The following is a 16,232-nucleotide window of genomic DNA, read 5'->3' as shown; positions in this document are numbered from 1 at the left end:
TGCACTGGCTCTTGAATGTATCTGAACCTGCTTCAGTGCTTGTCAAGTCTGGTCTTGAAAGAGCTCAAACTTGGTGTTGTCACAACACTCGCTGGTAGATTGTTCCAAGAGTTCACAACTCTCACTCAGAAGAAATTACCCCTCACAGTATTCTGGGCTAGCATCTTCTTTAACCTTGAGCTGTGATCCCTTGTGGGGCGAGCATCTGCCAGCTCCTGGTAGGGGCACTCGACTGAGTAGTGCCCTTTGAGATGCTTATGCACCTCAATTAGGTTTCCCCTTGCCTGTCTGTAGTATAAGCTAGGCAATTTCAGGCGCTCTAATCTCTCAGGGTAGCTGAGGTACCGTATTGCAGGCACTTGTCTGGTGGCCCTCCTTTGGACATTTTCAATCGACTGACAGTCCTTAGCATATCTCGGGGACCAGACGGGGTGAGAGTACAGTACTCCAGATGGGGAAGCACTTCATTCTTGAAGATCATTATGAGGGACGGACCGTCTAGATACCTGAACGACCTTCTTATAAGACCTAATAATTTAGTTGCCTGATTTACCTTCTTCCCGCAATGGCCCGAGAACTTCAGCTCATTGTCAACATACACACCTAGGTCCTTTTCACATTTAGTCTCAATTAATGCAGTTCCTTTTCCTGCTGGGGCACATGATATGCCTCCTTGCCGTTGGTATGTCCCAGATGCATCCTCTTACACTTCGTGACATTGAATCTTAGCAGCCATTTTTTCGACCATTTTTGAAGCTCACAGAGATCCTTCTGCAGCTCTTCACAGTTTGCTTGGTTCTCAATTTCCCAAAATAACTTGGTGTCATCTGCAAACATTTGTATGGAGGAATGTACAGCGTCAGGCATGTCATTTATGAAGCAAACAAAGAACAGTAGACCCAATACACTGCCCTGTGGTACCCCATTTGTGACGGGTACACATGATGATTTAGTGCCATTAATCACCACAAACTGCTTGCGGTCATGTATTGTACTTCACTTATTTGAGAAACAACACTTTGAATGATAACATGTTGTGTAATGAAAGTATTCATCACAGATATTTCATATACTGTATCAGTTTCCTACACAGAGAGTGATGGATGAACTTAAAAATGGAGTGTTGTGGATTATTGCAGAATAAAGGCAAGAGCATCACTAGAAGAGTACAGTATATAGGTATTTGAGTAAAATCAATAGAAATTCATACTGTACATGGAAGATGGCCAAAGCTATGATTACTGCACAGTACATGTGTGGGAGGAACGTGCCTTAGTGGAGGAGTATGATAGAGTAGTGTTAGGATATGGATGTGTTTAGTGGAGGTTTTCTTTGAAATACCAAAATGTGTAGTTGAACCAGCCAATACAAAACACACACAATACTGTATAGATGTGTAAGTAACTTAATTATCATAAATCACACCTGAAGGTATCAATATATAAGGGATTATGATGTTGAAAGATAACATTGGTTAATAAAATTGACAAGTGTTTGAAAGATGTTTGTGTTGATGCCCTGTGTGTGACTTGCCAGTAATAACATTCATTATTTACCTAATTTATAAATTCAGCATATTCCAAAGAGGCAACCATATGCATCCATTAATTTTAATGTAGGTTATAATTTTCATAAAGTTCAATGAAACAAGAGCATGTGATAGAATAACACAATTTCTTATTTTTCCAAAAAATTTATTGAACCAGAAATATATTATGCACTAGACAAACTGTTTTAAGTTTTGACATCGGTTGTGTTTATGTATAGTACAATACCTGTACTCAAGTGTAAATGTGAGCTTCTACCATAGCACAACATATGGTTGGTACTGTACAGAGAGGGAAAGGGTTTTCTATACACCTGTGATATTCCCAGTCAAGATACATATCATGCATGAATCCATATCCATATATGACTGCAGGGGTGACTTGAAGTGAAATCCATAAGACATTAGGTGCTGCAACTCTGCCACGTCTTGAATGGGGGTATAAAAACACCTTTCCTTGAATTTACTAAGTGAGCACTGAATGACAAAGCCAGTCACAGGTGATATATACTTGTAACTTTGTGAAACACTGATAAGGAGCCAAGTACTTTTGCCTACAGAATGCTTCAGTGATTGGTATACAGGTATTTACATCCTTTAAGCAGCTAATGCCATATGAAAACTCAACAATGTATGTGATAACTGTATTCAGATAAGGTTGTCACATTTGTATATACAGTGGTCCCTCGGTTAACGAGCACAATTCGTTCCAGCAGGTTGCTCGTCAACCGAAAAACTCGTTAACCGAAACCATTGTTTCAATAGGTTTTTGGGTAATTGGTTCCAGCTCACCGAAAATTGCCTAAATTCAACAAAAAAGGTAGAAAAGTACACTTACTTTGAGGTGTGTATGTAGAAGGCTCCTGCATGATGATGATGATGATGATGATGGGAATTAGAATGGGGGTGGAGGAGAAGGGAGAAGAGAAGGCACTGGGGTGGAAGAGAAGTCAGCCCGTGGCACCATTTCACCCATAAAATTTTAGTTCTCTTGTTGTAATTCAAGTTTATTTTCTTTAAATCAACACTGCACTGCATTATATATTGTCAAATTGTAAAATAAATTTCAAAATGACCAATAATTTGCTTGGAAACACAGAAAAAAGCATTTAGTTGAAGAGAGTCTCAAGCAAGATGTTACCTCCACTGAAAACAGAGAGAGACTAACGCCTGTCTGGTGTGTTAACAGGCTGGATGGCACGCCAGAAACTAGTTTCTTTACCTTCAATTATGTTCAATAATTGTTAAAATTACTAAAAAAGTTAATATTAAACTTTTAAAATCATTGAATAGTATAAACTTCTTGATATTTACCAAAATAGTAAGGAATTTAAGCCCTAAAACCGATTACTGTATTGGCGGACTAATACTACAGCTGGTGGACCTCCAAATGCAAGCGAAAACATGTTGAAGTCGGCTCGTAAAAAACTCGTTAATCGAGGGATTGCTCGTTAACCGAAGTTAAGAATCTTATGGAAGGTAAATCGTTAACCGAAATCTCGTTAACCGAGGCGCTCGTTAACCGAGGGATCACTGTACAGCTCCTCCCCGACTTACGACCTACTCGACTTACGACCACTTGCACTTACGACCTGCCTCAGTCGTACCCAAATTTTGTCAAATTACGTATTTTCGATTCCCAACGTCAGTACACAGAGAAAATTTTCTTTTGTAATTCACTTTAAAATGGCTGGCAAGCTTAAAAGTGAGAGTTTTGTGGTGCTGAGAAGAAAAAGAGACACCCATTTTAGATATTCTATGTATTATTTAAGCATTTTCGACACGACCATTTCGACTCACAACCTGGATTTGGATCCCTAACCCCGTCGTAAGTCGGGGAGGAGCTGTACTGTACAGTGGAAGATTTACAAGCTGTTTGTGATACCAGCAATCATACTTAGTTAAGGCTGCTAGAAGTAAAAGGGGTTTGATCTGTAAGTGAGTACAGATAAGAAGTTCTGAGTGTGTTACACATAGACAAGGCGGAAGATGATAAATAGTATGGCCAAAATGTAACCACAGAAGTTGGGCTAACATTTACAGATTCCAAACAAAGTGTGCTGAAGAAACAGAAAGATTGACAGAGACAGGAATAGTGACAGATGCAGTAAGAGTAGCAGAGGCAGGAATAGTGAGAGGCAGGAAGAGTAAGAGAGGCAGGAATAGTGACAGAGGCAGGATGAGTGAGAGGCAGGAGTAGTGACAGAAGCAGGATGAGTGAGAGGCAGGAATAGTGACAGAGGCAGGAAGAGTGATAGAGACAGGTTGATTATTACTGGACACCAATTTTTTTTTTTCTTTTTTTTTAGCTGCACCAGAAAGCTCTATGGATTCCAGTTCTGATTGACGACCTGAGGCAACAATTTTGACATGCCTACACATTGGTGCCACTTATGACTGATTTATAACCATTTAATGTCATTGTTAATACTTGTACTTATTTTTTTGGCAACATCAGGTAATTCTAGCATCAACCCTGCCCCTACAATCGAGCCCCTATGTAATTCCTACCATAGTCGATGGATCCATGCAGAACGAGATGCTGCAAATGTGGATGTTTTGTCATCTATGTTGCAGGATGCTCCTCAGCTCATCCTGCAACTCTATATCATGACTCACACTATCCCAGATCAGGCACTACAAGGTCACATCAGCCAGACATGTAAGTTTTATTTCTGAATGTCAGTTTGTCCAGTTAAAATGTACAGTACAGTATACCAGAATACCTGTATGATTTATTGTCCCAAGATGATCTGTTAATTTGGTGTTATGTATATTAATACTGTAGTTTGATCATTTTTACTGAGCATTTCATGAATTAATTTTACTGTACAGTACCTAGATACAGTATATGATAGCCATTATTGCAGATGGTTTGTGATTACTGTACTGAACAGTATTTTTTTTGAAGCTCATTTTTCTCTAATTCTAGAATTGCTCAATTAGAATAAATAAAAATGTTATTTGAAATCAAAACAAAGATTTTTTGCCCATAAAAAACACATTCTTGCCATATTTTTTTTTCAATCTGATTTCCTTCACACTTGCATTATAGGCACAGAAGATGTCAGCTGATTAAGGATCAAGGGTCAAGATGTAATACTTTTGCTAATGGATTGTGCTAGTTACACACAAACAAAATTGGCTGATATTTCCTGTATTCCTGTATTGTTTTTGAAGTTGTTTCTAGTATGTTTATGTAATTCTGGAGCTACTGTACTACTTAAAGTTTTGAAAAATACTAGTGAAGAAGCAAGGTTTTAAGTCAGGAGATTTTTTGTCCCCCTCACAAATACCTGTAAAAACAAATTCAGTATCTTCAATTTGGAAATTAAAAGGTTTAAATGACTCCAAAATATGAGTACTGTACTATCAAATAAATGTCGCATCTAAAACATAAGAAACAGTTAGTGAAAGTACAGTGGGTTGAATTATCTGAAGAGTCATTAATTAACACCATGTACTGTACTGAGATTTATAAATTTTGACCTCAGATCCTTAATCAGCAACAAGTCCAAAAGTATCCATTGAACATGTTAAAACAATCAATACTCTACAGTATCTACTGTATACATTATAAAATTTGAATAAAATTTGGATTTCTTGAAAAGTAAGGAGCTAGTTATAGTATTTTTTGGGGATGAAATCAAAATTTGTGTTAATATGGTTTGGTAGTTTGAGTTGATCATAATACTAAGTACAGGTAATACAATTTGTAAACACATAGGAAAGAAATAATTAGTGTTTGATATCAGGTGAAAATATTTAGTGCTTTTAGCACAATGACAAAATTTTGAAACCAGTATCTTAAACGAGTTTGAAAATGAGTATTTTCTGTATACAGTGCAGTACAGTATACAGTATTGAGATTTTAATCAAAATGCAGGAAACATTTGATGTAAATATATTTGACTGATTTAATGGGTTGAGTTGAATATACAGTACAAACACCTAAAAATTACCTCAAAACCTGCATGAAGTAAGTAATTACTGCTTAACTATGGGTAGAATTGTCAAGGTTCATTACCACAACATATTGTATTTCCTAAATTTCAACTTGATCAGCTTGTTGAGGAGTAGCCAGTATCAGAATTTGATGAATTATAAATTTATTAAAAGAAAGAACTTTAAACTGGACATTAATGTGCATATTTGGCCTACTGGTCGAGAGTAACTATACTGGTACATCTATAAGTTGTTATTATTCAAAACCTGACAGAGCAATAAATTTGATACTACTGTATTATTGTACCATAATTTTTTTCTGCCAGTGATGATGCAGATACTCTCAGTGACAGCATCTGTGGTAGCCATGGCACTGTCTGTGGGAGCCTTCTCAAAGGCAATACGTTTGGCTCATCCATCTTTAGGAAATCTGAGTCTTGCAGGCCTCCTCTTCCTTTCAATATCTCACTTCTGTTCTATTGCCCCCCAGGTAAGGACACACTTAATTATTAATTTTAATTTATCATTTCCACCATTTATCAGCCAGTCAGGCTAATTGGCTATTTTACTAAAACTTTCACAGTTCAGCATTAGTATGTGAGGAGACTGAAGTACAGGTGCCCAGAGAAAACCTGCAATGTTTGGAAGGGTCACATTTAGATAATATCCACCTCACATCTGACCCAGGGATTTGAACCCTAACTACAATGGTGAGAAGCAAGTGTACTTCAACTGTACCACCAACATGACCAAAATTTTCAAAAGAGGGCCACCCGCTCTGGTGCCTGTATTCTGGTACCAAGGTACTCAAGAGATATAAAAATGCCTGCAGTTGCCTATTTTATACATTACAGTACTGTACTTAATAGACATTACAGTAGAATGTCGATTTAAAGCGATTAGATTTAAAATTATTGATTTAAAGTGACACCCACAATTAAGGACAATGTATTAATTTAAAGCAAATCTTTCCTATTTTACGAGAGTCATTCTGGTACATCATATGGAAATACACTCCATTTTAAAATTCACGTCTAATGTTTACCGCTAGACGCGTCTCTGGGCACACTACACGGCTGTCCGCCACCCTCCCACGCCCTCACGTATCCTCAGTTCTCTCACTGATGCTCTAGTAAACGGACATATTGTTTGACGCTATCTCCTACCATGTGCATTAACCATCGCCACTGTCCAAGAGGCCAGCTACTACATCATTAACTACCCCAAAGACCAAGAAATCAAGGCAAGCAATTACACTGGAATCAGAAAATCAAGGTGCTGGAAGCACGGTAGTGAGGAAATGGTGCTTCAAGTGTGGGGCGCCAATTTGGACAGTGATGTGGATAATAAGCTGGTCTAGTTGGGTTCTGCATCTTCAGAGGATGACTTGCCTAACTAAAGTTGAGTGAAAATCTATTTTAGATAATATAAAGTAATTAAAAAAGTAAGTTGAGAGGAAAGTGAAATTGCTTGGCGAGTTGGACGAGAGGCAGGTGGTACACGGCGCCAGCGTGACCACCCTCTCACATCAGCTGATTGCTAGTAAACAGACCATTTCGCATCCCTTAATTTTAGCTGTGTTGATTTATGAGGGCTTGTTTTAGCATAATACAACAAAAAACAATGTTTTGTTTATTATAGGAGATGGGCTGAGGTGCATCTGGGTAGACCCGCAATCTTTTTAGTATTTTGTGTTTCTTTCAAGTACCAAACTAAATTATTCCATTGAAACAACACTTCAATTTAGTGCGAATTCGGTTTAAAGCGACCTCTCTTGGAACATATCTCGTGTTATATCGACGTTCTACTGTACTGCAAATGCATGCCCAGTACTTGCCAACAGTGCATAACAGAGACATGACCGACTGCCTAAGTGGCTAACAAACCAATCGAATCTAGGTAAATTTCTCGAAATCAATTGCTCGACAGTAAATTGCTTGAAATCAATTGCTCGAAAAATAATTTCTCGAATTATCAGTTGCTCGACAGTAAATTGCTCGAAATAATTTCTCGAACTCGACAGTAAATTGCTCGAAATCAATTATTTAACGGTTGAATACTGTAGCAGTTCGAAGCTCGAAGCACCACGTCAGTTGAGCACTGCGCCTGCGCCGTCTAACGACACGTCAACGTAGCAGGTTATATAAGGAGCCTCAACACTCACCTTAGCAGTCAGTCTTCTAGGGCTTTCTCTCTGGACTGACTTGCCACACATTTTTATTTTTTTATATTTTTAAGTATGAAGAACAACAAAAATAGTAAAAATAGACCCGTTCTTATTATAAACTATGACGAAACAAACAATGTAGAAGAATATTTAAGAACTGTTGTATAATAGAAATGTACCCGTTCTTAATTTTAACTGTTCAATTAACAATAATAAAGTTGTATTTTTTATCTTATTTTTGGATTTTCTTCACGAAACCACTATTTTCGAGCAATCTGCCTTTCGAGCAATTGATCGTTCGAGATATTATTTTTCACGCAAATGATTTCGAGCAATTGATTTCGAGAAATTTACCGGATACCAAACCAATCCATGGCGAAGAGGATAAAAGTAAAAAGTAAAGTATAATCTCTTCAGAGGACATTATTCAGTTGAGTGTTCATACCTGGACTGGCTCCAGAATGCATCTGAACCAGTACAGGAAAGCCTCTGATAATGACGGTTCTACTAATGACGATTCATGTTTAAGACCCTGGTTAATTTGTTTTGAATAACAGTAATGTAAGCCTGGTGTAATCATCCTGCCTATGTGCTAATGATTCTTGTGTGCCTTATTGTGGATGGGTTATCGGGAATATAATTGTCCCAGGTCGAGCATTGAGACTGTAAATATTACTATCACTAGTATAGTATTTGTGTTTGTTATGCGAGTGAACCAGCTGTACTCACAGCTGATATATGCTGGTGTAAGTTTTCATGTTAGTTAATCAAGTAATAGCATGGTACACAAAATAATACTATCATTGTGTGCTATTGACAAGTGTTCAGAGTGACCTTCACTATTGTCAATGTTGTGTAATAATACCCTGAAGGTTGTATAATTATTGAGTGTTGTAAATGTTAACTGAAGATTTATTTTGCTACCCAGGAAGTAAGACATTCTGGTCAGTTCTATTTTTCTAAGTGTCACAGTAAAGTAATCAACTGCATTAATTGACATTGAATGCAAAAAGGACCTGGGTGTGTATGTTGACAATGAACTGAAGTTCTTGGGCCATTGTGAGAAGAAGGTGAATCAAGCAACCAAATTATTAGTTCTTATAAGAAGGTCGTTCAGATATCTAGACGGTCCATCCCTCGTACTGATCTTCAAGAGTGAGGTGCTTCCCCACCTGGAGTACGGTTATCCCATCTGGTCTCCAAAATATGCAAGGGACTGTCAATTGATTGAAAATTTCCAAAGGAGGGCCACCAGACTGGTGCCTGCACTATCAGCTACCCAGATAGATTAAAATGCTGCTTATACTACAGACTGGCAAGGGGGTACTTACTGAGGTGTATAAATATCTCAAAGGACACTACTCAGTCGAGTGTCCATACCTGGAGCTGGGAGACGCTCACCCCACAAGGGGTCACAGCTCAAGGTTGAAGCTGCAAGTCCAGAAAACTGTGAGGGCCAAGTTTTTTGGAGTTAAGAGTTGTGAACTTTTGGAACAACCTGCCAGAGAGTGTTGTGATGGCACTGACTGTGAGCTCTTTCAAAACCAAACTTGACCAGCAGTGGAGCAGGTCTAGATACATTCAGGAGCCAGTGCATGCCCAGTACAGTACTTGCCAACAGTGTGTAACAGAGACGTGACCCAAGCGGCTAACAAGCTGACCAGTGGCGAAGAGGATAAAAGTAAAAAAAGTCTTAATTGAACCTAAGTTTTGTTGTTGTGAGTGAAAGTTCAAATTGTCACAGTATCCATATTTGATTTTAATAAATATTGATTCAGTATAATGTGCATACTGTATCGCCTCTCATTCCTTCTAACAATGGCCATCCCTGAAAATACACTTGATAACTCCTATGCCTAACCTCTCATGTATACCACGCGACCAACTTAATTGAGAGGTTCATTTCGAATGTTAAATTCTAAAAATAAGGCTTGGTTGGTGGAAGCTTGGAGATGTAAGTACAGTAATTACAGGAGTATGTAATAATAGACAAGTATGTGATTCTCCCAGGTTAACCTCCAGAAAGAATCTAATTAAACAAGATAGAAATAAACAAATAAGTAAGAGACACTCAAAGAAATACAGTAAGTACTTTGAGAAAATTAATTAGAAATTAAAGAAAATAAAAACTTAGCAACAAGAACCAAGAGAGATATAACCAAGAAGGTGGAAGATATACAATAAAGTGGCAACAATCAAACATTAAAGATTTGCCCTCTTACACCAAGAGTTCACAATTAACCCCCAAAAAGTTTGCCCTGGTAAATGTTATTTTGTTTGTGTCTGCTTACATTGCTGGTAGCATTGTTGCCAGTTCAACTCATCAGTTGTCACTGTAGCCACATCACTCCCGTATAGTCTGAAACCCAAATTTGGTTTTTGGGTGATACTCAACATGGTGAGCTGCAGAAGGTTTTAACTTTTACTTTTATCCTCTTCACCACTGATCGGCTCGTTAGCCGCTTGGGCAATCGGTCACGTCTCTGATTACTTTTCCTTTTCTTTTATCCTAAGGTTCTTTTCATTAAATTATGCTCTCTAGACAATTTAAGGTGTGATTAGTAAAATTTGACAGGGGTAGCCTTAAGATTTATTAGGACTCCAGTTTCCTCCTGTACTAACACTGGGCAAAAAAGGTCATAAAAGAAGAGACTGATTGCCTAAATGGTTAGTAAGCTGATAAGTGGTGGAGAAATGATAAATAAATTACAAAATACAAATAAAGTTGAATAATTAATTGCTGATGTTAATGGACAGAAGTTCTTAAGTTTCCAAAATATCATATAATTAATACCACTCACCATATACAGTAATTTCATGTGTGTATCCCTTTCATTAATATATACTGGTATCACTCATTGATATATGTACAGAGGTAACTGGAATAACTTTTTTTTCAGGTGTTGTGTTTTGCCCTCTTTGCCAGCAAATACCTGATAGTATTCCTGGCATTGGTGTCTTGTCACTGGCTGGCTAGTAGTGTCTTCATCCTTATACAGGTACAGTACGTAGTTAATTATTCCTATTTTACATATTCAGTATTACATGGATCAAATGAGACATTGTAATGTATGTAGGTCATCCTTTATTCTCTTTGTCTTTCGTTGACATGCCAGCTGTTTGGGTGGTTGTTCATTTCTCTGATACACACTGTTCACACGTACTGTACTGGGCATGTACTGTAGTGTACATACTGTCTCTTGTTTGTACCTGAACATATGCTAGTTTTTGTCAAGTCTGGCCTTAAATAAGCTCGCACTCAGTGCATATGAGATAGTTAACCCTTACACTCCTACAGGGTTTAAGCTAATCAACTCTCACAGATGGCATATTTTGAGGGAAGATAACAGTTGTAAAATTAATGTGTTTCTCTTATAGGGTAGAATGAATAAACACAATTTCACTTCTGTATGGTACTTGGGTTCCGAGATATTTGGCATAGGATCTTGGGGTAGCTAAGGCCACCAAGTGGTATGACTTCATGGGCCGGTTGCATTTTAGTGGTTTTCTCTTTTATTTATTTGCATACAGTCCTGTGAATACCTTCTAAATTTTCCTCTTCAGAATCATCGTCAATGCTGTATATGTATCCATTAGTTATATTTATGTCATACAATATTTTATAATCATTTTACATTGCTGGAAAAATTAATCATAGTAAGACCTCTCCACTGTTTCATAAAGACTAAACTTGACCAATGCTGGTCATTGTTCAGGTATAGTGTTCCACCCCTTGGTAGCCTTTCTGAACATGTAGCAACATTGGAATCATAGTCCAATCCTCTTTACAGATATTACATCTATCAATTTCTTAGCACAAATCTCGAGTACAAATATTACCGAAAAAATATGTTGTTGGTCATATGTTCGGAAAGGCTGTTGAGGGTTGGAACACTATACCTGTGGGCAACTGTACATTCAAGAATCTGTGCATGACAAGTACTGTACTTGCCAAAAGTGTGTAACAGAGAAATTACCACTGGAGGATAAGAGTGAGATTGAATAGCTAGAAAGCCGACTAGTGGTGAAGTGGATAAATGGTAGTAAGTATGTGAGAGGCAGTAGTTTTAGAGGCTGTGTGGCTGCCACATCTATTTTGTTGTCTCTCATGACAATAATCAGTTAATCAGTTTCTCTCTTCTTGATAGCTCGTCTGCAGTCCAGACCCACGTCTCATGGGAACGACCTTCAGCCATGACATTAAGAGGGGTCCGTGCAACAGGCTGGATGACATAGCCTTCAGTGCAGTCTTTGGGCTGATCTTACTCTATACCTTTATGAATGTTGGTGGGAGAGCTCCTAAGATCCAGTTTGGAGTGTATCATTTCTTCAGACTGGTGGAGGAGGCTTGTATGCTTGCATTCTGGTGAGTAATGTACTGGAGGGCAGGTGGTGGTGGTGTTCTACCTTTGGAGGATATACAGTAGTTATTGACCTGGGTAACGGACATAGCAATTTTAGTCGCTGGCATTCTGGATGTAATGGTGACACAGTATAAAAAGATTCATACTGCCGGTAATACAGTACAGCACAGTACGTGTATTATTTTTTTAATAACATGCCAATTTGACTTTTTGAATTTATTTTTCCAATACTACCTGTTAAATATATAATCGTTTTTTCCTCATGATTTTATAATACAGTAATGGTATACAGTATAGTAAACTCACAATTCTTGACTCATTATCGGTTGACATAATATGTGTACTTCCAGGTATCTTGCCACAGATGGTGACATGTGGTACCACTGGCTGCCACTAGTGTTGGTGTCTCTCTCTTGTGTTCTGGGCATCATCTTCTTCTCGCTCTACTACTGCTGTGTTAACCCAGACCGTGACAGGCGATACCTTAGTGTGTGATGGCAGGAAGCTCTGGCTAGCTAGGGAATTATGAAGTAACATTTGATCTTTGCTCAAAGAATTTCTTTGTCTCAGCATCATACAGATTAGGTAGAGGTGTTACTGAAGCATTACAGTAAGTACAGTATTGGGTACCAAACAATGATCCTACCAGTTAGACATGTGAACTATGAATGTCTTTTTGTCCAGTGTTATTAAATGATTGCTGCCAAAAAAAAACCATGGACTCTGTTATCTTAGACAACCTAGTTATTTTTTTATGCTGCAGGTAAATGATCATCTTTGACATGATACACTCATCTTGGCACACAGTTTAAGGTTTTATATTGTACAGCAAAAAACAGAAAGATTAACCCATGCCTTAAATCAGTCAAATGAAACAATTAATTCTGAACATTGTTTGTTACAGGTATAAACTTTCCTTACTGATAATAAAGAAGATATGACAGTATGAAGAACTATTATGAAAATATATTCAGGACAATATTGTATAATGTTTTTGATCTGCTGAATTGTGTCAGCAACAGATTCCTGTCCTGTGTTATATTATGAGGAATAACTCTCAGAAACTGGGAGGAGGGTGTAGTCTGTACAGTAGTAGGTGTGTAGTCTTATTTAAATGGTGGAATATTCTCAAGTTAAGGTTCTCAAGGATGATGTAAGAATTATTCAGTGATACATTTCTTCAGTTCTTATACAACAATTGCAACACATACTTTTTTATATGTATAACCAAGTTTCTTTAGTGTTGTTATATTTAGAGAGTTACATTGTTGTTTAAAGGACTTACTGACAAATATTCCACTTATTACACGATATTTTATATTGTGTGGGTTACATGCATAGCAAAATACATGTAGCTGTAAAGTTTGGGCAAAATAATGACTGAACTGGACACATACAACTCAGTTAACAGATGATGGTTCTGTAATAAGTCTAAAGGCAGCAGCACACTGGGCACTTTTCCTCCCAACTGTGCTGGGCCAACATGGTCCGGATAGCAAAACAAAGCGAAGTTTTTGTCATACTGGCATGTCAGCCAAAACACAACAAAACAATAACAAGGCGTCTAGTTAAGGTTCGCAATGGATCCCGTTACAACAGTTGAGGCCTTGCATGATTATGCTCTAGTTCTTCAATTGCTGAAGCAAGTGAGGCATCTGTAAAAGCTAAAAAAAAGACAATGGGTGCGTCGTGAAGTTTGTTACAAGTGGTGTTGGCTGGCTAGTCAAAGAAGACCCTGAATAATAATTTGATAATACTAAATAAGCTTTAAAGTGACAGATAAATAGAAACACGTCATTGTTTTGTGTTATATTTTAAATTATTATTGTTTCATGATTTATTTCAATTTTACTTAAATATTCAACACTTAATATGAAGTACTTGTACAGTACTGTATATTTTTGCACTAATTCGACCAGCAAAGCTCGCCTCCAAACTGTTGTCCATTTTTCTCAGTAGGCTAAATCCTGCTCCTTGCTGGGCCGTCAGGCCAGTGACCAGCAAAAATGGCCAACATGTTGAGAGGAAAGTGCCCAGCATACCGTTGCCTTAAAACTCAGTTCTCATTAGTGTTGGTGATGTAGGTTAGCTGTCCTCACTGCTGCGGATTCATGTGTAACCTGTAATAAAGTGGTAATGATCTCGCACGGTTGATGGCAAGATGTTACACACAAATACAGTACAGTACAGTACAGTACTTGTAAATATATATAGTACTATACTCTTAGTTTCATGGTTTTTGGTTCGCTACTTATTCAGAATGAACTTATATGGCTGGTCCGTTTGTTTTGGATTAGTAGTTAGATATAACTAAAAGAAAGTTATTTAAATTTAAATTGTTAATAAAATTTACTCATAGTCCAATAAAATTCTAATCTGAATTTACTATTTGCTTTTATGTAACCAAACATGTGAATTTTGGTTAGAAAATAGTTATCATTTAGTGTAGTAAATCATTAACTACCATAGGATAGATTAATACAGTAGGTAGACAGGAATGCCAGAAAGTAGGAGAGACAACCCCCCAGCAGGAATGTTGGAACAAACTTTACTGATAAAGTTTAGTAACTCTGCAAAATTGCCATTGTTTCACTAGAAAACAATTGTCGCAGTAAATAGTTGTCAATGAAGGACACTATCACTGGAAAATATTCTCTAAAATTGGTAAAATAAATGACCCAGCTTAAAAAAGTAGAGGAGCAATTTAACTGACAGTTGTTCAATGAAAAGGCTGTTAAATCACTACAAATATTAACTGGGAACATTACTGGTGATGCAAAGAGGATAAAAGTATAATACTGTACTGTACTAACCTGAATAACACCAGTTTATGAAAGAGGATTACGACTTGCAGTAGGTAATGAATCTGATTAATTATACTATTCTTATATCACCTTAAGATTAATCACCCTAATGGTAACACAACCTCCAAGTAGTATTAGGGTGGCTAATCATCAGGTGAAATAAGCAGGGGGCTATTCCTAAGGTGAGCCAATCAATGGCAAAGACGATAAAAGTAAAGTAAAAGTAACACTCTGGCAGGTTGTTCCAAGAGTTCACAATTATTACTCCCAAAAAGTTTGCCTTCACAGTTTTCTGGACTTGTGGCTTCTTCAACCTTGAATTGTGACCCCTTGTGGGGTGGGCATCTGCCAGCTCCAGGTATGGACACTTGACTGAGTAGTGCCCTCTGAGATGTTTATACACCTCAGTTAGGTCACCTCTTGTCCGTTTGTAGTATAAGCTAGGTAGTTGCAGGCACTCTAATCTCTCTGGATAACTGAGGTGCTGAAGTGCAGGCACCAGTCTGGTGGCCCTCCTTTGGACATTTTCAGTCAACTGACAATCACTAGCACATCTCAGGGACCAGACAAGGTGACAGTACTGCAGGTGGGGAAGCACCTTACTGGGGATTTCACCAGGTGGAGTTGGAGGAGGAGAGTAGACACCTGACCACATTCATCACGCCATGGGGCCCTCTGCCCAATGTCTGTCAGCCTTCAAGGATTTCCCCATGCCTGATCAGCCATCAATCACTGACATCAGGTCCTGGCACGGCCTGGTTAACCAGTTGGCTCCCTTCCTTGCCACTGCACCTGTGATGGAGCTCTTCCGTGAGCTCCTCAAGAAGCCAGTGGGCAAGCGGGTGTATTGGGATGACCAGCTGCGGCTCAAGTTTCGCCAGGCCCAGGACACCATCTGTCAGTTGGCCCGGGACGGCTTGGCGTACGACGACAAATCCAGGCCTACGACAGCTGTCACGGATTGGAGCAGGGAGGGCATCGGCTTCGTCGTCCTGCAGCAATACTGTGCCTGTGCCTTGTCAGAGATGCCCTTCTGCTGCAGGGTAGGGTGGTGGTTGGCTCTGTGTGGTAGCTGACATCTGAGCACGGCCGAGGCCGGCTATGCTGCAGTAGAAGGGGAGGCCCTGGCGGTGGTATGGTGCCTGCGCAAGGCCAGGCTGTTCCTCCTTGGCTGCCCGAACCTCATTATGGTGACAGACCACCGCCCCTTAGTTGGCTTGCTAGGGGACAAAGACCTCATGGATGAGGCGAATCCGCACCTTTTCAGGCTCAAGGAGAAGACCCTGCAGTTCCGGTTCACGGTCAAGTACTTGCCAGGGAAGCGGACCTGTGCAGCTGACGCCCTATCCCGCTTCCTCTCCCTCAGGGTGGCGCCTGACACGGAGGACATGGACCAAGAGGAGGAC

General features: G+C 38.8%; 1 protein-coding gene across 5 annotated transcripts in view; it reads left to right on the top strand.

Annotated features, from left to right (window-relative positions):
• Positions 1-14,408, top strand: part of LOC121871478 (XK-related protein 7-like) — a 41,703-nt gene extending 27,295 nt beyond the window's left edge. For all 5 annotated transcript variants that reach the window (XM_042373828.1, XM_042373827.1, XM_042373829.1 and 2 more), the window contains exons 7-11: positions 4,005-4,208; positions 5,818-5,981; positions 10,559-10,657; positions 11,807-12,024; positions 12,373-14,408. In XM_042373828.1, coding sequence (XP_042229762.1) covers positions 4,005-4,208; positions 5,818-5,981; positions 10,559-10,657; positions 11,807-12,024; positions 12,373-12,517 — 830 coding nt within the window. In that variant the 3' untranslated portion in view covers positions 12,518-14,408. The remainder of the gene's footprint in view (positions 1-4,004; positions 4,209-5,817; positions 5,982-10,558; positions 10,658-11,806; positions 12,025-12,372) is intronic.
• The last annotated feature ends 1,824 nt before the right edge of the window (positions 14,409-16,232 follow it).

This window comes from Homarus americanus, unplaced genomic scaffold (assembly GCF_018991925.1).
Source record: "Homarus americanus isolate GMGI-L3 unplaced genomic scaffold, GMGI_Hamer_2.0 scaffold45698, whole genome shotgun sequence".
NCBI classification, from domain to species: Eukaryota; Metazoa; Arthropoda; class Malacostraca; order Decapoda; family Nephropidae; genus Homarus; species Homarus americanus.
Note: the sequence above shows the minus strand (reverse complement) of the source record. Positions and strands in the feature narration are given on the sequence as shown.